The sequence below is a fragment of the Chelonoidis abingdonii genome, chromosome 2 (genome assembly GCF_003597395.2).
Source record: "Chelonoidis abingdonii isolate Lonesome George chromosome 2, CheloAbing_2.0, whole genome shotgun sequence".
Classification (NCBI taxonomy): domain Eukaryota; kingdom Metazoa; phylum Chordata; order Testudines; family Testudinidae; genus Chelonoidis; species Chelonoidis abingdonii.
Window position 1 is genome coordinate 175,824,653 of NC_133770.1, and position 20,013 is coordinate 175,844,665.

The following is a 20,013-nucleotide window of genomic DNA, read 5'->3' on the forward strand; positions in this document are numbered from 1 at the left end:
AGCTGATTCTGTTGCTAGCAAGGTATAAATGTGAATCAGTTGTGTATACTTGTTGCATTTGTGGTTGCCTTTAGTAAATCTCTGTCATTGTTTTACTTCCTCTTTCCCTCGCAAAGATTTCTTTTGACCTAGCAGAATATACTGCTGATGTTGATGGAGTTGGCACTTTACGGCTTCTTGATGCTGTTAAGACCTGTGGCCTTATCAACTCTGTGAAGTTCTACCAAGCCTCAACCAGTGAACTTTATGGGAAAGTTCAAGAAATACCACAAAAGGAGACTACCCCTTTTTATCCCAGATCTCCATATGGTGAGTGTTCGTGTGTGTGCGCCTGCGCCCACTCTGTTCCTCATGTCTCAGGGCTGAAGTCATTTGGATATGAGATTAAAATAAAGATAGAACAAAAGTGACTAGACATGTTCAGAAGCATACCTTTATAAATTACTAAATAAAAAAGTATTTGCTGCCATTGCCTGAGGGTTGGAAATTACTATCTCACTTTACAAACCTTGTTCATTCAGATCTGGAGCAGAGAACTCTTTAAATTGGTGAGAAGGAGGGGTGATTCCTTCTTAGTGAAGAGGTGTAAGATAGCACTGAAGTGATAAGGTTTCATATTTTTTGTTGCCTAAATGAAAATTTCCCAAGAGCTCTCCCATGAACTAACTTGAACACTTATTAAAGCAATGTGCATAGAAGACTATAGTGATAAAGTTTCAAATCAATTTAAGTGTTAAGGCACCAGATTTTCTTTTATTCCCCCAAAGTAACTTTTTTTATTAGCAGAGGTCACCACCATGGCATATTTCACACGCTCTGACTGTGTTAATTATATTGTAAAAGAAAAAGTGCTATGCTTGAGTGTGCATAGGAAAACAAGTGAAAGGTGCATTAACACTTCCTAGCCAGAACTATGGCTTTACAGAAAGGAGTGTTTTCTCATTCAGTTGCTGTTTGTTGGGCTGGCTTTTTTTTAATAGTGAAATATGACACGCTGAGAGAATTAATCAAACTCTGGTTCATCTTTCTGTAAAGAAATGCATTTCTCTCACTGTGTGTGTGTGTGTGTGTGTATGTGTGTGATTGTATATGTAATATTTAAATTTATTTTTGTAGGAGCAGCCAAACTGTATGCCTACTGGATTGTGGTGAACTTCAGGGAGGCCTACAATCTCTTTGCTGTGAATGGCATTCTCTTCAATCATGAGAGTCCCAGAAGAGGTTAGAAAATCCTTGAAAAACTCTGTTGCCACCCTATTGTACATCTGAACAGGAAAACTTAAGCAGTATATCCACAGGTTTAATTTAAATTTACCAGCGTTCTGAAGCAGGGATGTCAAACTTTGCCTGCTTTATGTGTTTAGTTGGCCCCTGTGATAGATTGAGTCTGCACAGTGCAAGTTTTCATTTTCAAACTTAAATTTCCATTTCTAGCCCTTTTGGTATAGGAGGTAGTGCTCTTCATATGAACCAATGTAACAGTGTCCTACACAGATTGAAACAACATCTGTAAACTTTCTTATTCCTCTGGATGGATATGGAAACTGTAACATATATATAACAGCGTTTAAAAGAGAACAAAATAAATTCATGGTGGTTAAGTCCATTAATGGCTATTAGCCAGGACGGGTAAAGAATGGTGTCCCTAGCCTCTGTTTGTCAGAGGATGGAGATGGATGGCAGGAGAGAGATCAATTGATCATTACCTGTTAGGTTCACTCCATCTGGGGCACATGGCATTGGCCACTGTCGGTAGACAGGATACTGGGCTGGATGGACCTTTGGTCTGACCCAGTATGGCTGTTCTTATGTTCTTATGTTAAAGCCTAAAACAGACATTTTAAGGGGAAGGTTTTCTTTAGGATAGGCAATTGCACTTAACGGTTTCAGGCAGTTTGGCATTGCATTTGCACACAAATACTACAAGGGGTAGGAATAGTAGTATTTCTAAATTCATAAGATATATTTAGGCTGGTGTGCATGGCACTGTATAGATTGTAAACCAGCTGCAATATTTTCTGTGAAGGTCTTCACCCATAGCTTTAAAATGCCTTTCCATTTGTTTCCAGTTAGCCTTGATAGCAATGCCAGGGAACAGAATACAAATGATCTTATGTTCCATTGAATAGACCCTTTTCCGTGCATCATAAACAATTAATATTTGTTTTAAGGGTAAGTTATAAACCACAATTAGTTTAATTCCTTCTCATCTTATACTGATGAATTTCCACTAATCGTAAACTAGTCGAGCTTTAACTATGCACTGTAAATGAAAGCTGAATTAATACATGAAAGTACCTTCTAACTTCAGAAACCTTTTCCTGCACCATGCTTATAATGAAAAGTAAATTCAAATTATTCTTTCAGTGGTTTCAGATGAGCATTTCACTTACATGTGTGTGCGCGCCCAGCACACTAAAGCTGGGGAACTTTTCCTAGCAGTATCCATGGTGCCTGTAGACCTAGCCTCTTCCCTGGCTATCTAAGGGTGGCTTCACTATGGACACCCCTCAAACCCCTACAGATCCTTCTTATCACCTATGGCTAGGGTTAGTTCATTCTGTGTGGTGTTTTACTTCACACTTTCAGTCTCAGTCTTCTGAGATTTCTGGTTGTCTTCTGATTTCTGTCAGTTTGTTAGTGTGGTTAAATAGTACCTTTTTGTTTAGTTTTAGTTTTTAGTTAGGTAGTTAGCTCCTCTAAAAGTGGTGCCCTTGCCAAGGTTTAAGCATTGTTCAATGTGTGGGGTGACTCTTCCCAACAGTGATTCCCACCTGAGGTATTTGCTGTATCTGGGAGAAGGGCACATTAAAGAAAGGTGCTTCCTCTACAAGTCATTCAAGAGAAGAATGCAGGTGGTGAGGGGCTTGTGCCTGAAAGCAGCACCTCTTGGAGCAGGTCATTAAGCTCACTTTGGCACTGGGGGACTCCACTGGTTGGCCAGCTCCACAATCTCCTTTGTTGTCTTCAAATGACGTTGCTCTGGGTTCGAGGATGGTGCCTCCTCTAAGAGGAGGAAGGGTCATTTGCCTTTCCCTGATCCTCTGAGAAAGAGAGCCCAGAAGATGGACTGAGACCATTCCAGGATTCAAGGAAATTCCTCTTTGTCTCCTAAGAGGATTGCTGATGGCACTATGGTTCCGCTGGCATGTGGGATGCAGCTGGTCCATCTAACTGCTCCTCGGTACTGCATCTTGACCAGTGGGTGTCTCTACTATCAACTCTGATACTGGCTGTGGGGCATCCATTGAGTCTAGTAACAGCGACATTGGTGTCAGCACTAACTGTTGTATAAGGACTTCCAGAGTTCCTTGGGATCTGGTTTAGGGGCATCTTCCTCCAGCCCCGCCCACCTTTTTGAAAGCATTTTAGACTGTCTCTGGAGCGCTATTGCTACCCAACAGACACTGCTCTCATAGTAGGGAAAGGTGGTGCTAGCTCAGTACTGACAGGGAATCTATCTGTATTCCCAGTGGCCTCCTTGAAACTCTTTGGATATCCCTCAGTCCATGAAATCCCACCCTTCAACACAGTCCAGGGTAAGCTCACTGGTCCTGGTTGCCACCGTTTCAGAGGCTGATGTCATCCCTCCTGAGCTGGTTCAGCTTGATCCTTTTGTACAAGAGCTGGTTCCCCTGTAAGAGTCTCCATTAGGACCACATCCTGCTTCTTCATCATCACCAGAGTATGGGACTCTGCTTCTCCTGTGCCTGAAGATTTTAAGGCGTATCAAGACCTTCTGAAGTTTATGGCCTCCGCCTTGAGCATCCTCACTGAGTTTGTACAGGAGAACACGTGTACATTTTGGATATTCTGCTGTCATCAGTTCCCCTGATAAATGAAGATCCCCTTGAGCCTGTGACGTCCCCATGGAACACTCCAACTTCATTGCTTCCCACTGTGAATCATTCTGAGAAATGTTATGTTCCTGTCAGAGACTTTGGGTGCTTCAATTCCCACTCAGCTCCTAACTCTCTCATGGTAACTGCAGAAAATGACAGATCACAGCAGGGGAGGTATATGTCCACATCTAAGGACAAGAAATCAAAGAGGCTAGATTTGGTGGGGAGAAAAATTCATGACACTTCATCTTTACAGATGCGCATTGTGAAAAAGTAGGTACTGCTATACATATATGACTTTTGTCAAATGGGACACTGTATCCAAATTCATGGATAAGCTGCCAGAAGCCTCCAGGGAAGAATTTAAGGCGTTCATTTTGGAGGGTTATATTGTGGCCAAAATTTGTTGCAGTCAGCTTTGGACATGGCAGATACTTTTTGGCCAGAGTTATGGCTTCAGCGGTGTCCCTGAGGAGGGCTTCATGGTTACAGAATTCTGATATAGCTCTGGATGTGCAGCAAACTACAGAGGACTTACTTTTTCGTGGTTGGTTTTTGTTCTCAGACAAAACTGATGAGATCCTGCATTCGTTTAAAGACTCCTAGGCTTTATGGTCATTAGGAGTTTATATCCTGGCTACAAAGAGGTGCCATTAAGGCACTCAGTAGCAATGTTGCTCACAGTGTTTCTTCCGACAGCCCTCCTTCCCTGAGAAAGCAGGACTTCCCCAGCAAATCTCATGTCCCAGAGAGGAACAACTTGTGGCTCTAATTTTAGCCACTCAGCTCATCATAAACCAGCATTGAGCAAGCAGCCATTTTGACTTTTGACTTTCTTCTGGAATGGTGTGTGAAAGGAACTCTTCGTTAAAAAATACTCAGGTAATCAGGTGGATCAATTTTAAATCAGAGATTTAAAACATCAATTTTAATTGTGTATTGAATTTGTACTTTAAAGTTATTTTCCTAAAGCAAAGGTTGATTCTTATCAGTTTGTAACCAGTGTTAATTTACAACTAAATATAGTCTGAACATTAAATTTGGTACTTCTTTTTGCTAACCAGAAGGATACACTATATCTTTATATATTTATTTAAGCAGTTATGTAGTTTAACTTACATTTATTCAGATCCTTAAATTTTCCCTTTTTTTATGATGTTAAAAATGCCAAATGACACATTTATTAGATACTCGATGGTTCATTTTTATTTCCAATTTGTGTCAAGCTCTGTTTGGATGAAAATTCAAATTCAATTAAAAATTCACAAACACAGGATTTTTTTCTATTAAATAAAACTACAGTAAGTGTGCTGTATAACTAAGAAAAATGTTTATCAAAACAGCTTTTGCATTTAAAAACTAAGTGAATTATTAAATAGTTAAATTATAAATATTATATAAATATTATTACTCCACCTAAGGCATCATTTTCTAGATCATTCATTAGGGAAACATGTTTCTCTGACATCAGTCCAGGCGAAGCAGTTGTCATCACACAATTGTTGTATAGCCAGAGGGAAAGGATGCAACTGTTCTTTTCTGTGACGTCTCTCAGCCATGAAGGAAACTGCTTGGTGTTAGATTGTTGCAGGCTGCATTTGTCAAAGTACTTGTAGTCAGATTAAAAGAAAAAGAGGAAAAGAAAAGAAATCATGAAATTGAAAAGAGTGGGGGTAATCTTAGCAGTTGTATTCACTTTTATTTATTTTATTTGTGATTTGTTTCGTATATTTGACATACTGTAATGCTTACTTTGGATGTCTTTGTACTAGTGGTTTTGATTACCTTCTCCATGCCTCTTTCGCCTGTGTATCCTAAGAGGGCAGTAGTAGTATGCTGGTATCTAATGGGAAGCCCTACAACATGGCAGCTGCCACTATTGAGGCTCCTATAAGAAGAACTGGCCATTTTCTTTAATATTTCCCCTTTCTGTTTGTTTCTCCAACTGGGGAGACAAACTGGAAGGCCCCCTCCTGTCTTCTGCATAAGTGGAGCCAGTGAGTGTTTGGTTTTACTAAGTAGTCAGTTTTTATCTGCCCCATAAGTGTTTGCTTTAGCTAGGTTTCAGCGTGTAATGTATATGTCTCAATGAAGCTAGGCCAGTGAGAGGTGTTCGTTCAAGCCTATGGGTAGCAAACATCAATGAAATAGTTTTGTTACTCATTTCTAAATGGCTCCTTGGTGCATAGGGAGGAGAAGGCAAGTTGGGTCATAATAGTATTGAATGGTGAGCCACTATAGCCAGTGTAAAAGTAGTTGCTTCAGACAGTTGTGTGTCATGTAGCAGCCAAGACGACTTTATGTATTTTTAGTTTGCATGTTTCAACAGAGAGAGCATACAGTGGCCTGAAGACATGAATTCTTACTGGCTCATTCTCCTTATTACGGGCCTGATCCTGAGAAGTGATCTGTGGAAATACATTCTTACAATAGCAGAGAGTCAAACTTCAATAAGACTAAATGTGAGCATAAGAGTCTGACTGCACAGACTGCTTTGTGGGAACAGTGACTATTTTAATAGAAGATTATCAGACACTGTCTATCTACCTACCTGCCTAGGTGCATGTGTGGGCCCTAACAAGGTACTATCTGAATCAAATATTTTTAAAAAACATAATCTGGTTAGTTTTACTGCTCAAGAAGCTGTTACTGGCTAGAACAAATCATAATATGCGCAGTTGCTATTCAGCTTCTTGTGACAGATCACAGGCCCCAAACCCAGGTCCCACAGGCCCTAGGTAGCACTCAGGCTATGACTGCCATCCAGCAGCTCACCTGAGGAAGTAGAGAAGAGTCCAGGAAAGGGCTAACTTGCCGAGGGCTGTGAAAGCTCCCAATTCTGTAAACATCCATCCCCCTGATTGGCTAAGTAGTACTATATGAACCAGGAAGTAACAAGAGGAAGTTGTCCAAGCATCTAGCAAAATCCTTAGCTGCGACTATAGACCCTTCCTGCTTTCCTGACACCTAAGCCCTGCATTCCCAACTACTCGTGGTTGCTGCTTCCCTGGCTGCTTCTGGTTCCTGTCTTCCTATCCCAGACCCCTGTGTACTTGCAGTTCATGCTGTCCTGTCCTACTCCAGGTCCCCGACACTGTCTCTGATGCCTGGCCTGGTACCTGACATTATCCCCAACTCCTGACTCCATTTCTGATTCTGACCTTTGCCTTGATACCTGATCCAGTCTTTGGTTTTGACTCCCTGCTCTGACCACTAGCCCACACCCATGTCATTGCGCTTTTCTGTCATGTTGCTAACTGTTCATCTTAATCTTAACTTTTATCATCTTTGCTTTTCTAGTACTGGGCCTCTACTGGACAAGGATATTGTGATGTGTCATTCAATATTATTTATGAAAATATGCTTATGATATGAATGGTATAACAGAGATATACTTTATGCAAGATGGCTCATGTGAGAGATCATTGGAAAGATTATGATTTAGTGAATGCGATTATCCTATTTGTATGCATGTATCATTTCTGTATCTGAAATTAGGAATATTGACTATGTATCTGTATTTCAACTACGCTACTTTGGCTGATGCCCACTGCCAACACTTCAGGTACAACAATTTAAAAGCCAGATTGGGTGGATGGCCCATCAACAAGCACAATGGACTATAAAAGAGCTTAGTCTTCCTGTGAAGAATGGCTACAAGGGTTCTACAGAGTCAGGTGATCTTGTCACCTGACATTAAAACTTTACCTGGGACTTCTTGTAACTTTCCACTGTGAGGGAAGGGGGGGTCAAACTAGAAAACAAAGGGCTCCCACCTTATGCAAATCCTATTTAAGGGCAGGGCGTGAGGTCATCCAGGTCATCAGTTCTCCCCTGCGACCTTTTCCAAGATGATAGCTGGAAACAACTAAGACTGAATGGGGAAAAGAACTCGGCCCAGGTTGAAAGGGTGTCTGGCCTGTGAAGGAGATTATGAGAACCACATTTAGGGTGAGAACTTGCATGTGATCAGTTTCTTTAGTGCATTAAGCTTAATTTGTGTGCCGTGTTTTATTTTCTTAGTAATCTGCCTTGTTCTATCTGCTACCTCCTTAACTACTTAAAATACATCTGTTATAGTTCATAACTTTATTTCTGGTTTGTAATACAACCCAGCGGATGTGATTTCTAATTGGGTGGTTGAGAAATTGTGCATACCCTCTTCCATATTGAGGGAAGAGGCAAATATAATATATTTTTGGGTTTGTACTCCAAGGGAGGTGGACATCTGAGTGCTGGAGCAAGTCCCTCAAGCTGAATCTTCTCAGAGCTGATCTGCAGCTGGATGTGGCCCTGGCTGTGTATGTGTGCTAGAGGAGATTTTAAGAGCCTGGCTCACCGAGACAGGTAAAAGGGGGGCCATGCTGGCAGAACAGGTAGATTCAGTGGTATCTAAGCACATCAGGGGGGTCTCATTATTTTATCTAACTGATTATGGATATAAATATTGCTAAAAAAAACCAGTAATTTCTTGCCTGTGGTTTTAGATTTTTGGAACAGCTGTGCTTACAATCCAGATCTCTTCTTGAGCAAACTGTTATCTTATTAGAGGCATCTTCATGTCATTAAATCATGCATTCTCTGTGTCTCATTCAGCATTGACAAGAATTAATGGATTATAGTTTCTACTATTTCCTCTTATTGATTTAGATTTTTTTTCACAATGCAACTTAAGATAGGAATGATGAACTGCAACACAGTCTACAAAATATTAGATAATCTGTTAGCAAAGCCTTCTGTTGTTGTTCTGAACATTTCCAGGATTATATCATGATATTCTTGTGATATTTTTGAAACATATAATAATCAGACTATGAACTACTCACTGAAATGTGAAATCAAAACATTATTTTAAAGTTTTGTGAAAGACTAAGACTTTGAAAAACATAGAATATCACATTCCATTTTTATGGCATCAACGATGGCCGATGCAGTCACAGTACATATGTAATCTGCAGCAATCTTTTTGCTTCATTAGCACATTGAATCATAGCAAAGTTTCTAGAAATGTCAGTAACCTGTGAGACCTCATTCTCTACTGTCTTGCATCTTGTGCAGTCGTTTATACCTCTGCAAACAGTATATAAAATGCAACCATTATGATTTAGTGGCATTTTACACTTGTTTTGCACACATGGAAATAACTACATAAAGTGCAATGAAGGAGAAAGTGAGGGCTTTTATACCTAATGTATTTTCACGGATAATGAGGATGATATTGTGGCACTAGTTTAGTGGAGGCTCAGCCAGCAACCAGCTAAAAGCAAGCAAAAGACAGACTCTACAACAGGACAAATTGGGTTCATGCTTATCATGGCAGTTCTGGTTATGCAGGCCCAAGTCAGTAATGACAGCCTTGAGTATGAGCATTGCATGGGTAAACACAGAACTGAGGGGCAGATGGACACCAGTGAATGATTCATGAAGCTGTGCAGTATGTATAAAGTATGTGTCGAGGGGGGGGGGGGGACACAAACAAACATGGCGGTATTACTAAGAAATAACTTGATCACATTGTCATCAGCAGATGGTGGAAAAGATCACTGTGGGTTACGTTATTTATTACAAGTGCTGATGTAGAGCGTGACTGTTATCTTGTCATCAGAACAGTTAGTATTCAACTAAAAAGACAAACCAATAAGAAAAGAGAGATGGTATTTGATGTGAAGAAATTGTCTGACCTGGGAATCAGTGGGGTTTTTAAAATCCAGCTCTCAAACAGATTTCAAAAATGGAGCATAATAAATGATGATATAGAATGTGCTTGTTAGAGATGATTGGTAGAGGGCTGGCACAAATTCACTTGGCTCAGTATGATTAAGGAAAAAGATGAATATATCCATGCACATAGAAGTCGATTGAGGAAAGAAAAAAGGCAGACATGAGTGACAGGACAAGAAGGACAATGCAATTTCAACAGGGGTATGTAGAGAAAGACAAAGAGGTAAAGAAGTTACGTCGGAAAGATAAGAGAATGATTTGACAAGAGTGAGAGAAGCTGAAGACGCATCACTGAGTGGTGACTCCAAGAAACTGTTTCAGATGTGTAAACAACTGTCATATGGTTCAATCACAGTGGTATTGTAAAAACAAAAGATGGAAGATTGTTGACAATGGCAGCATAAAAAAACAACAACAATGGCAAGAACATTTTAATGAAGTACTCCGTCAACCAGAACTAACAACTCCAATTAATGGATGCAAAGAAGGTGAAGAATTAAATATTTCATTGCTAGAAATTTCAAAAGCAGAAATGGAGAAAACAAGTGGCTAAAAAATAGCAAAGCACCTGGTCAAGATAAGGACACTGCTGAAATGCTCAACACTGGTGAGGATGTGGGAGTACATGAAAAACATAAACTTTGTAAGAGAGACAAGGTGAGTGAGGTAATATCTTGCATTGGACCAACTTCTGTTGGTGAGGGAGACAAACTTTTGAGCTACACAGAGTTCTTTCTCAGGTCTGGGAAAGGAGTTTCCATTTCAAATGGCAGAATTCAATATCTTCCATTGTGGTATTCAGTATTGTAGCCTTGTCAGTCCCAGGACATGGCGTACAGCAATGGAAGATATTGGATTTTTCTGTTTGAAACGAAAATTCCTTTCCCAAAACTGAGGAAGAACTCTGTATAGCTTAAAAGCGTGTCTCCCTCACCAACAGAAGTTGGTCCAATAAAAGATATTACCTCACCCACCTTGTCTCTCTAGTATCCTGGAACTGACATGGCTACAACAACATTGTATAAACTTTGATATAGTTTGGGAGAAAGAATTGGAAGAAAAGCATAACTGGTGTGTGATACCTGGCAAAGAATAGCACCACTTTCTGTACCCAGGAAAGTGTTCTGTAGTTTTGAACTGATGAAAAACTGTGTACTGAGCAAGAAGACTTTAGACTGAAAAGATTGTGTGTAGATCACATCTTCACCCTCAGACAGTGGATTGAGAAAGGGCTTGCTTACCAGAGAGAGACTAGTCTTGAATTTCATAGATTCACCAAAGGTTTCAGCTGCATTCATGAAGATCTTGCAAGCTATGGGCTTCTTAGAAAAACAGTGTCACTGGTCAAGATGCTGTATGAAGGTTCAAAATGCTGTGAAGGATAGAAAGTGGAGAGACTGATTGGTTTGACATTTGTCACTGGAATGTGGCAGGACTGAATCTTACTGCCCTCCTTTTCTGCATTGTGATAGATTATAGGATGTGAAAAGCAACATCAAAGGAAAGTAGAAGAGTTAAGTGGAGTAAAGAGAAATTTAAAGATCTCAGCTTTGCAACTGATGTTGTTTTAACATTGTTCTATTGGATCCAGATGACAATGCATGAAAAAGACCACTATCTATGTCAAAGATGAGGCTGCCAAAGTAGGATTAAGAATCAACCAAAAGAAAATGAAAGTCATGATCACTGAAAGAAGTGTCAGCAGCCATGGTGTGAATGGAATGCATACAGCATGGTTAATGAGTTTGCATATCTTGAAACAACAAGAAATACTAATAGTCAACTCCATAACAAGATGGAAGCCAGAATCGGAAAGGCAAGGAGAGCTTTTTCAAGACTGGCAAATATGTGGAAAAATAAGGAAATTCACGTAAGAACCAAGGTAAAATTATGCAATGTCATTATGATTACCACATTGCTATATGCTTCTGAAGCTTGGCAAATGCTATTCCACAACAGGAAACTTAACACATTCCATCAGAGATGCTTGTGAAGAATACTCAGTGTCCACTGGTGGGACAAAGTAGCCGATGTTGAGATGTGAGAGAGGATTGCTCAACAAACGGGATAGCTTAGTGGTTTGAGCATTGGCCTGCTAAACCCAGGGTTGTGAGTTCAATCCTTAAGGGGGCCATTTGGGGATTTAGTTGGGGATTGGTCCTGCACTGAGCGGGGGTTAGACTAGATGACCTCCTGAGGTCCCTTCCAACCCTGATATTCTATGAGACTAGAAAAAGAGGGCTGAATTATTTTGGACATATTGTATGGATATAAAAAAAAACGGTATTCCTAGACAAGCTCTCCACCGGATACCACCTGGTGAAAGATGGAAAGAGGAGGATAACATATGACATATAAAAAAACCTTTGACAAAATGTCACTGTCATGGAAACAGACTAGTGGACTAAGAAAAGTGGCATTAGACAGATGGGGGTTGAAATACTAGGTTGCCTCGTGTTGCAAGGCATGAAATCATCTAATAAATACAGTAACAGTAAAAGTAACGGTAGAGTATTAGGTCATATCTCTGCCTCCCTCTAACAAAACAATTTAGTAACATTGTCAAATTTGTTATAATATCCCAAAGAATTAGTAAGAAAATGAAGTAGTCGCTGAATTCAAGGGTTTTCCAGTTTTAGCATACTTCCCCTTTTTTGACTTTCTGTTGTATAAAATGCAATAGGTACATTTTAATATTAGAGTTTATATTTGAATTTAAAAATAAATAAATAACCAGCACCGGAAAAATGCTTCTAGGCACGAAATTGTTTTGTAGAACACTCCTCAGAAGGAGGAACCTTTTTTTTTTTTTAAGTAGATATTTAAAAATATATATATTTGAACTGTTATAAGTGGTAGAATGTTTTGTTTTAGCCACTTGACATCCAGAGTTGGGATTTTCTGATCTTAAGTGCTAATATTAAATAATACCAAAAATGGACATGCTCTCAACTACTTTCACTTTTTGTAATCTTTAATTGTTTTAGCCCCTCACCATTGTTCGTAGTGCCCTTCCAAAGCTTGAAAATGTAAATAATTAATTTACTAATTTTGCCCTTTGCAGTTAGACATTCACTGACTTTTCTTTTTTTATTTTCCCCTTATGTTTAAATAGTTTGTATTATTTTTATAAATAGAAATATAAAGAAGAAAGTGGGGAAAGACAAGGAAGCACAAACACACAGTGAAGGTTACCTGATAAAGAGAAAAATAGGGGTTAGTATATTTCATAAGTTAATCTACTTTAAAATGTTAATGTATCATAAATGACAAATATTCAATGACATCTTACTCATTTTGATTACAGTAGTTATCTACTGGCCTCCAGGTGACAAGAAAAGACTCCAGCTTGCTATGTGTTAGCACAAAGTCCTCTCAAATTTGTATATTTCAGTGGGACACAGGAAATGTATTGTTGCTTTGTCATCTTCCTCGTATGTGCCTCAATGTAAATTAAGCAAAACGGCAAACAGAATCATTAAGAAAGGGATAGATAATAAGATACAAAATATGTTGCCTCTACGTCAATCCATGGTCCACCCACATCTTCAATACTGTGTGCAGTTGTGGTCACCACATCTCAAAAAATATACTGGAAGTGGAAAAGGTTCAGAAAAGGGCAACAGAAATTATTAGAGGTATGGAATGGCTTCTGTATGAGGAACAATTAATAAGACTGGGACTTTTCAGCTTGGAAGAGAGACAACTAAGGGGGCATATGATAGAGGTCTATAAAATCATGACTGGCCTGGAGAAAATAAATAAGGAAGTTATTTACTCCTTCTTATAACACAAGAACTAGAGGTCACCAAATGAAATTAATAAGCAGCAGGTTTAAAACAACACACAGTCAACCTGTAGAACTGTTTGCCAGAGGATGTTGTGAAGGCCAAGACTTTAACAGAGTTCAAAAAAGAACTAGATAAATTCATGAAGGATAGGTCCATCAATGGCTATTAGCCAGGATGGGCAGGAATGGTGTGACAAATGGGAATGAGCGATAGGGGATGGATTACTTGATGATTGCCTGTTCTGTTCAATCCCTCTGGGGCACCTGGCATTGGCCACTGGGGGAAGGCAGGGTACTGTGCTAGATGGTCCTTTGGTCTGACCCAAGATGGACACTCTTATGTCGATGCAGCTCTGGGAATATGAAATAATAGCAATTAGTAATTGCATAGTACATTTCATCTTCATGGTACTAATTGTTACTGAAGTACAGGAGCACAAAATTTTGTGGTCTTGATCCTCAGTTATGCTACATTTTTTCACTTCTCCTGAGGGGGGAGCATCCGTGGCCATTTTAAAGCTGATATAAAGTCTCTACACAAGCCTCTACTCACAGTTCCTGGCATGGGGGCCAGGCTGGAGTGCATTGCAGCACATCTATTCTCCTCTTACCAGGACCTTAAGAACTTCTGGCAACTCCGGCAGTATCGCAAGAGTTGGGATTTCTCAGATAGGACCCTCAGACATTTCCAGAATTTAATACCTTTCAGCTTGTCTCAACCTCTCATCAGCCCAAGGAGTGAGTAACTGAATTCCCCCATACCATCCTATTCCTAGGACACAACTTTGTTCCTATTCTCTTTCAGTCACCTTAATGTGGCCATCAAAGGGCCACAGCTACTGTTGGCCAGATAGCCGATAAAAGGGACTTCATCTGCAACAGCAACCAGCCACCAATAACAGGTCATCCTGTTATGCCATTAACCTCCCAAATAATTTCACTCTGCCGTACTCTCTAAAACAAGACAACTAATCCTCCCAAAGTTTATCACAGTCTCCTCAAATACCTATTTTAACTAACCAGAAAGCTGAGTAGACTAGCAAATTAAAAAATAAAATAAAATGGAAATACCTGTTTGGCAATTCAGTACAATGCAAATCCGTTACCTCAGTGTTCATATTACGGCTTTCTTGGCTGCAAACGTTACACAGTAGTCACTAATAAATACTCAGAATTTACCAAGAGATATTATACAGTCCACTGCAGTTATCACATATTCTAAGTCTAAAGGGAATTGTGTATCTCTGGTACCATTATGTGTTAAATATTGACAAATGTCAACTGTTTCTGTTTAAAAAAAAAATACCTAAGGTTAAATATGGTACAAAGTTCCATTGTAATTCCATTCTCTCTCATTTGTATCTTTCTGAAATAACTAACTCTCTACTGGAACTGAAATTTTCTATGGTTGATCTCAGCCCAGAAGTGATTTGAATGTGAATGCATGAGAGAGAGAAAGAGGCTGAAGGAAAATGCATCGAACCATTTGAATTACGGAGAGATGGAAAAAAAATAGGCTTTTTGTTTCACTCTTATCTTGAAAACAGCTGTAGAAGAAAACTTCAAACAGAGCATGAAACTGTTCCTCCATGAAAAATAATCTCTTGTTTGAGGTTGAAGGATTAATTTAAAAAATTGAAAAGTTTGAAGTAATCAAATGTCACTTCTGAACATGCTCAAAAGCATATGGTCAGATTTTACAAGAGCCTAGTAAAGTGCTCAGTGTATCACATGTGTACATGAAGGAAATTTGAAGTATCTCATTGAAAACACAGTTGGGCTCCAAGGAAAACCCCAGATCCTAGCATTTCCAAATTTTGGGGAAGTTCGAAACTCTGCAGCTTTATTCATTTTTTATTTTATGTAGTGCTGCTGTTCTCAGTCAGGATTCGTGCCCCATTGTGCTAGGCATCATACAAACACATAGTAAGACACAGTCCCTGCCACAACCTGCTTTCAGTCTAAATAAACAAGAAAAAACAAAGGTTGGGAGGAAAAGAGAGGCACAGAAGGGCGAAGTGACTTGTCCAAGGTCATACAACCAGTCGAGCCAGAACTGGAAAGAGAACCCAGGGGGCAGATCCTGCTTGATGTTTTTGGAAATGGAAAATTTTCTATCTTGTGTTGAGCTAAATCACTAAAAATTCCTATCACACGGTAGTAAGAAAACACAATTATAGTCTAAAATCAGATGGTTGTGACCCTTTCTGTAAATAGAGTGATGCATGTAATTTTTTTGATGAAAAGACTATATTTAGGCAAAAACCCTATCCCATCTTGAAATGTCTGAAAATCTAAACAATGGGACAGACTATCACTTTGTGGCAGTCTCATACTCTTAATTATGGGTGTATTTTAAGCATTTTGTAACCTCTTTGTTACCACAACATATTTTATTTTAAAGTATATACTGTACATTAAACCTATTTTTCCCACACTGCCACCTGTGAATACATTGCCAACTGTACTAAAAATGTTTCTGCCTCACCGATCATATTTCATGGATGCTTACAAAGGACTGAAATTCAACCAAATGTTCTCTTGCATTCTTAGGTTCTGACTGGCTGCTGATAGTGATGTCCATAACATGACAAAATACACAGAAGTTTAAAATTACAACTCAGTGAAATAAAAATTAGACTCTTGTGATCTTCAGATATAACTGCAGATCAGTACTTGCCAGGTTACTGGTTTAGATGTGAAGGAGCTACTTGCATTCATTATTCAGCATTTGAATCTGGAATAAGATTCTAACCTTGGACGAATAGAGCCAGTGCGTGCAATGCATCTCTTCCCAGGCTTTTGAGATGAGAGAGGTCCACAAAGGTAGGCGCTCTTTAGGAGTTCTTAGTCCAGGTGATATTGATAATCTTGTTGGGTTAGATTATTACTAGATTAAAGTAGAATCTACTCTTTATTGTTTGCTTGAATTATTTTTGCAAGTGGCAGGGGATTACATTTGAACTTATTTTCCTGTGTTTATACTTAGAACAGAGGAAGGTGCATTTTAACAATCTGAATACGTAAGTGAGGAAAGGCAAGGGCAAGTATTAAACTTCTAAGGAAGTTAAACTCACTTTATTTATCCTATGTTAGTCTTGCCCTAATAAGTGAAAAACACCCATTTTTAAAGAATGAATGTGCTTAAGTAGTTCCAGTAAAGAAAGGACTACTCACGTGCTTAATTTTAAGCACATACATCAGTGTTTTGCTAAATCAGGACCATGGTCAGCTATTCATCTAATTAACCATTTGTACGTACAGATACCCATTTTTCTTCATAATCAGGTATTTGTATGCACAAATTATATGCGCACAATTACCTGCACCCACCATTAAGAGCCTGGCCAACTGCTAGATGTAACTTGAGTCATGTGTGTTCATCAAGAGCATGATTTCCACCTCCATCCCCTTCTGTGTGTTAAATCTTTGTGAGTTCTGGGATGCTGAAGGGGGTAAGAGAGTACAGAGATTCCCCTTCCACCAAAAGGCAGGAGAGCAGGATGGATTCGTGTACCAGGGGACACTTCTACCCTGTGTGTTTGGTGCACCGTAGCCTCAAGTGGCCATGGTCAGCCATTTAGGGGGTTGGACAGGTCCCCAGTGCACTGTGGAAAGAACTGGCAGGAGGAAGCATATGCTGCTGTTTTTCACAGCAGCAGTAAGATGCACTATCTCCCTACACAATTTTATCCTGCCCTTGTCGGAGGACTCTGGAACCTTAGTGTGGAGGCTGGCATCATTCTATCTCTTTCTCCCACTGTGGCTCAGGTAAGGAAGGACAGGATTTTATTATCTTAAACTAAAATAAAAGCATCTTTTCCTTCCTTTTCCTTTAGCTTCTTCAGGACTCTGAACATATTGGGTGGGATTTTCAAAAGGGCCTAAAGCAGGTTTTAGAACTACCAAGGCCAGAAGAGGGACCATTGTGATCATCTAGTCTTACCTCCTGTATTACACAGGCCAGAGAACTTCCCAGAAGTAATTCCTAGAGCAGATCTTTTACAGAGTCTCAATGACTTCCAATGAAAATCTTAACCATCGGGCATATGAGACAAAAAATGACTCCATTGCTGCTCTTTGTACCTGACATGAGCTCAGTTAAATGCAGGACCGCCCAGGGGCTGTGGCGCTTGTACTCACCCGGCGTTGGTCCGAGTCTTCAGCAGCATTTCGGCTGCGGGGGGCCCTTCAGTTGCTCCGCATCTTCAGCAGCACTGAAGGGTCCCCCACTGCCAAAATGCCACCAAAGATCCAGAGCGACTGAAGGCCCCCCCTTCTGAAATGCCACCAAAGACCCAGACTGCCACCAGGCCAGGGCTTGCGGGGCATTTAGGCAGCGAGGGGCCCTTCAGTCGCTCCGCATCTTTGGCAGCACTGAATGCCGACCCTGGCCCCGCCAAAATGCCGAAGACCCTGACCACCGCGAGGACTCGTGGGGCCCGGGGCCTGGGGCAAATTGCTCCACTTGCCCCCTCCCCCCACGGGCGGCCCTGGTTAAATGCCAGCATTCTAACTTTAAAAGAATGTAATTTCACTGAGCACATGCCTGCTTCATTGTTCTTACTACAGTCTAATTCATGAGTTGTATAACAGTACCTTTTGTGTTCCAGTATTGCATTTTTCTGAGATAATGTGTGTCTTCATCATCTTGTATTCTTTTCTGCATGCCTGATTAAGAAAAAAGAAACTATTAATTAGTTGACTTATTCATAAAACGATGCTATTGAATACGTTCATCAACTGGGAAATGAGTCTACAATACAAATAATATTTATTTTTCTTTAAATTATTAGTTTCATGTTAAAAAATTGCAGCATATAATATTACAGTTCATCTTCATGTTATCCAGTTTAGTGGTGAGATTCTTCCCACCGGTCAGGCAATTTTTAATAAAAATGTTTAGAACTAGATCGGTGTAATAGTAACTTGCAAAACTGTGAAATAGAAAGCTTGATTTCAGTTATTGGTGACAGTGGACAGATGCTGCCTTTCCTTTCCAATCCCGTTAGTGGCCAGGCCAATGTTACTAAAGAACTGGCAACAGTTTTGATCATGCTAGTGAATCCAAGTAATGCAGCCAAAAGATTGTCAAGAAACTAGCAAACCAATAACTAAATAAAATAACGAGCTGTTAGCCTTCTCTTATATTGATGTCTCATCATTTCAAGAACATCACAGTTGCACTTAAAGGAAAATTAAACTGTATGTTGTGAAACTATGGGGTGAAGTCATTCTGGGTTTGAGTTCATTAGGGTGCTGCAGTTATTGCACAACATTTTACTTGCAAGTATGTGCAGTGTCTGGTTGGGAGCAGTCAGGATTTAGATACCCTTTTTGGGTTTGGTATTACAGTGACATCATCTGGTTTACCATCACATTTGTAGACTATGATAACTCCATGATGGAACACCACAAAGTAGTGTGGCCTAGTTATTCACTCTTTAAAATAGAGAGTGGGGTGGGGAGAGAGAGTGAGTGTCTGGGTGTAACTGCTCTTATTTGAAAAGCTGTAAAAAGAGCTAGTAAGTTCAGTGAAAGTTGCTGTCAATATTGAATGAATCAAGACTGATTGATTGATTGTTACTAAAGTCAGTCATGTATTTCAAGGTTCATTAAAACTTGCTATTCACCTTATAAGTTGAAGTCAGGGTTCTTTGTTTTTATATTTTTATGAGGGATACACATTAGTCTTTATTCAAAAAGTTCCACTATCGCAAGAGGCCCCGAAAGACTTCCTTATCATGCTTTTAAATACATTTTTTCTTTAGATTCCTATGGGGGGAACTCAATAACATTAATATCCAGCCGGATATTATTTATTTAACTTGCTTGTTGGTGCAGAGACAAAATAATTTTGGCTCTGAAAATTTTGGGTGTTTTTTAAATGTTGCTTTTGTGATGTTTGTTGATCCTGTTGTCTGACACAGCTTTCATCTTAATATTTTCTGTGTTGCTTAATTAAATGAGAAGACGGGGAGAAAAGTTCCCCTTCAGTATCTAATTCATAGATTCTAGGACTGAAAGGGACCTCGAGAGGTCATCGAGTCCAGTCTTGTTGCTCTTCTCTGGACCTGCTCCAATTTCTCCACATCTTTCTTGAAATGCAGTGCCCAGAACTGGACAAAATACTCCACTTGAGGCCTAACCAGCGCAGAGTAGAGCGGAAGAATGACTTTTTGTGTCTTGCTCACAACACACCTGTTAATGCATCCCAAAATCACGTTTGCGTTTTTTGCAACTGCATCACACTGTTGACTCGTATTTAGCTTGTGGTCCACTATAACCCCTAGATCCCTTTCTGCCGTACTCCTTCCTAGACAGTCTCCTCCCATTCTGTATGTGTGAAACTGATTGTTCCTTCCTAAGTGGAGCACTTTGCATTTGTCTTTGTTAAACTTCATCCCGTTTCGTTTACCTCAGACCATTTCTCCAATTTGTCCAGGACATTTTGAATTATGATCCTGTCCTCCAAAGCAGTTGCAATCCCTTCCAGTTTGGTATCATCTGCAAACTTAATAAGCGTTACTTTCTATGCCAATATCTAAGTTGTTGATGAAGATATTGAACAGAGTTGGTCCCAAAACAGACCCCTGCAGAACCCCACTTGTTATACCTTTCCAGCAGGATGAGATCATTAAATAACTACTCTCTGAGTAC

General features: G+C 39.7%; 1 protein-coding gene across 2 annotated transcripts in view; it reads left to right on the forward strand.

The window, feature by feature from the left end:
- The window catches only part of GMDS (GDP-mannose 4,6-dehydratase), a 560,814-nt gene that overhangs the window by 240,117 nt on the left and 300,684 nt on the right, over positions 1 to 20,013 (forward strand). For both annotated transcript variants that reach the window (XM_032792438.2, XM_075062817.1), the window contains exons 5-6: positions 117 to 309; positions 1,117 to 1,221. In XM_032792438.2, the coding sequence (XP_032648329.1) occupies positions 117 to 309; positions 1,117 to 1,221 (298 nt within the window). The remainder of the gene's footprint in view (positions 1 to 116; positions 310 to 1,116; positions 1,222 to 20,013) is intronic.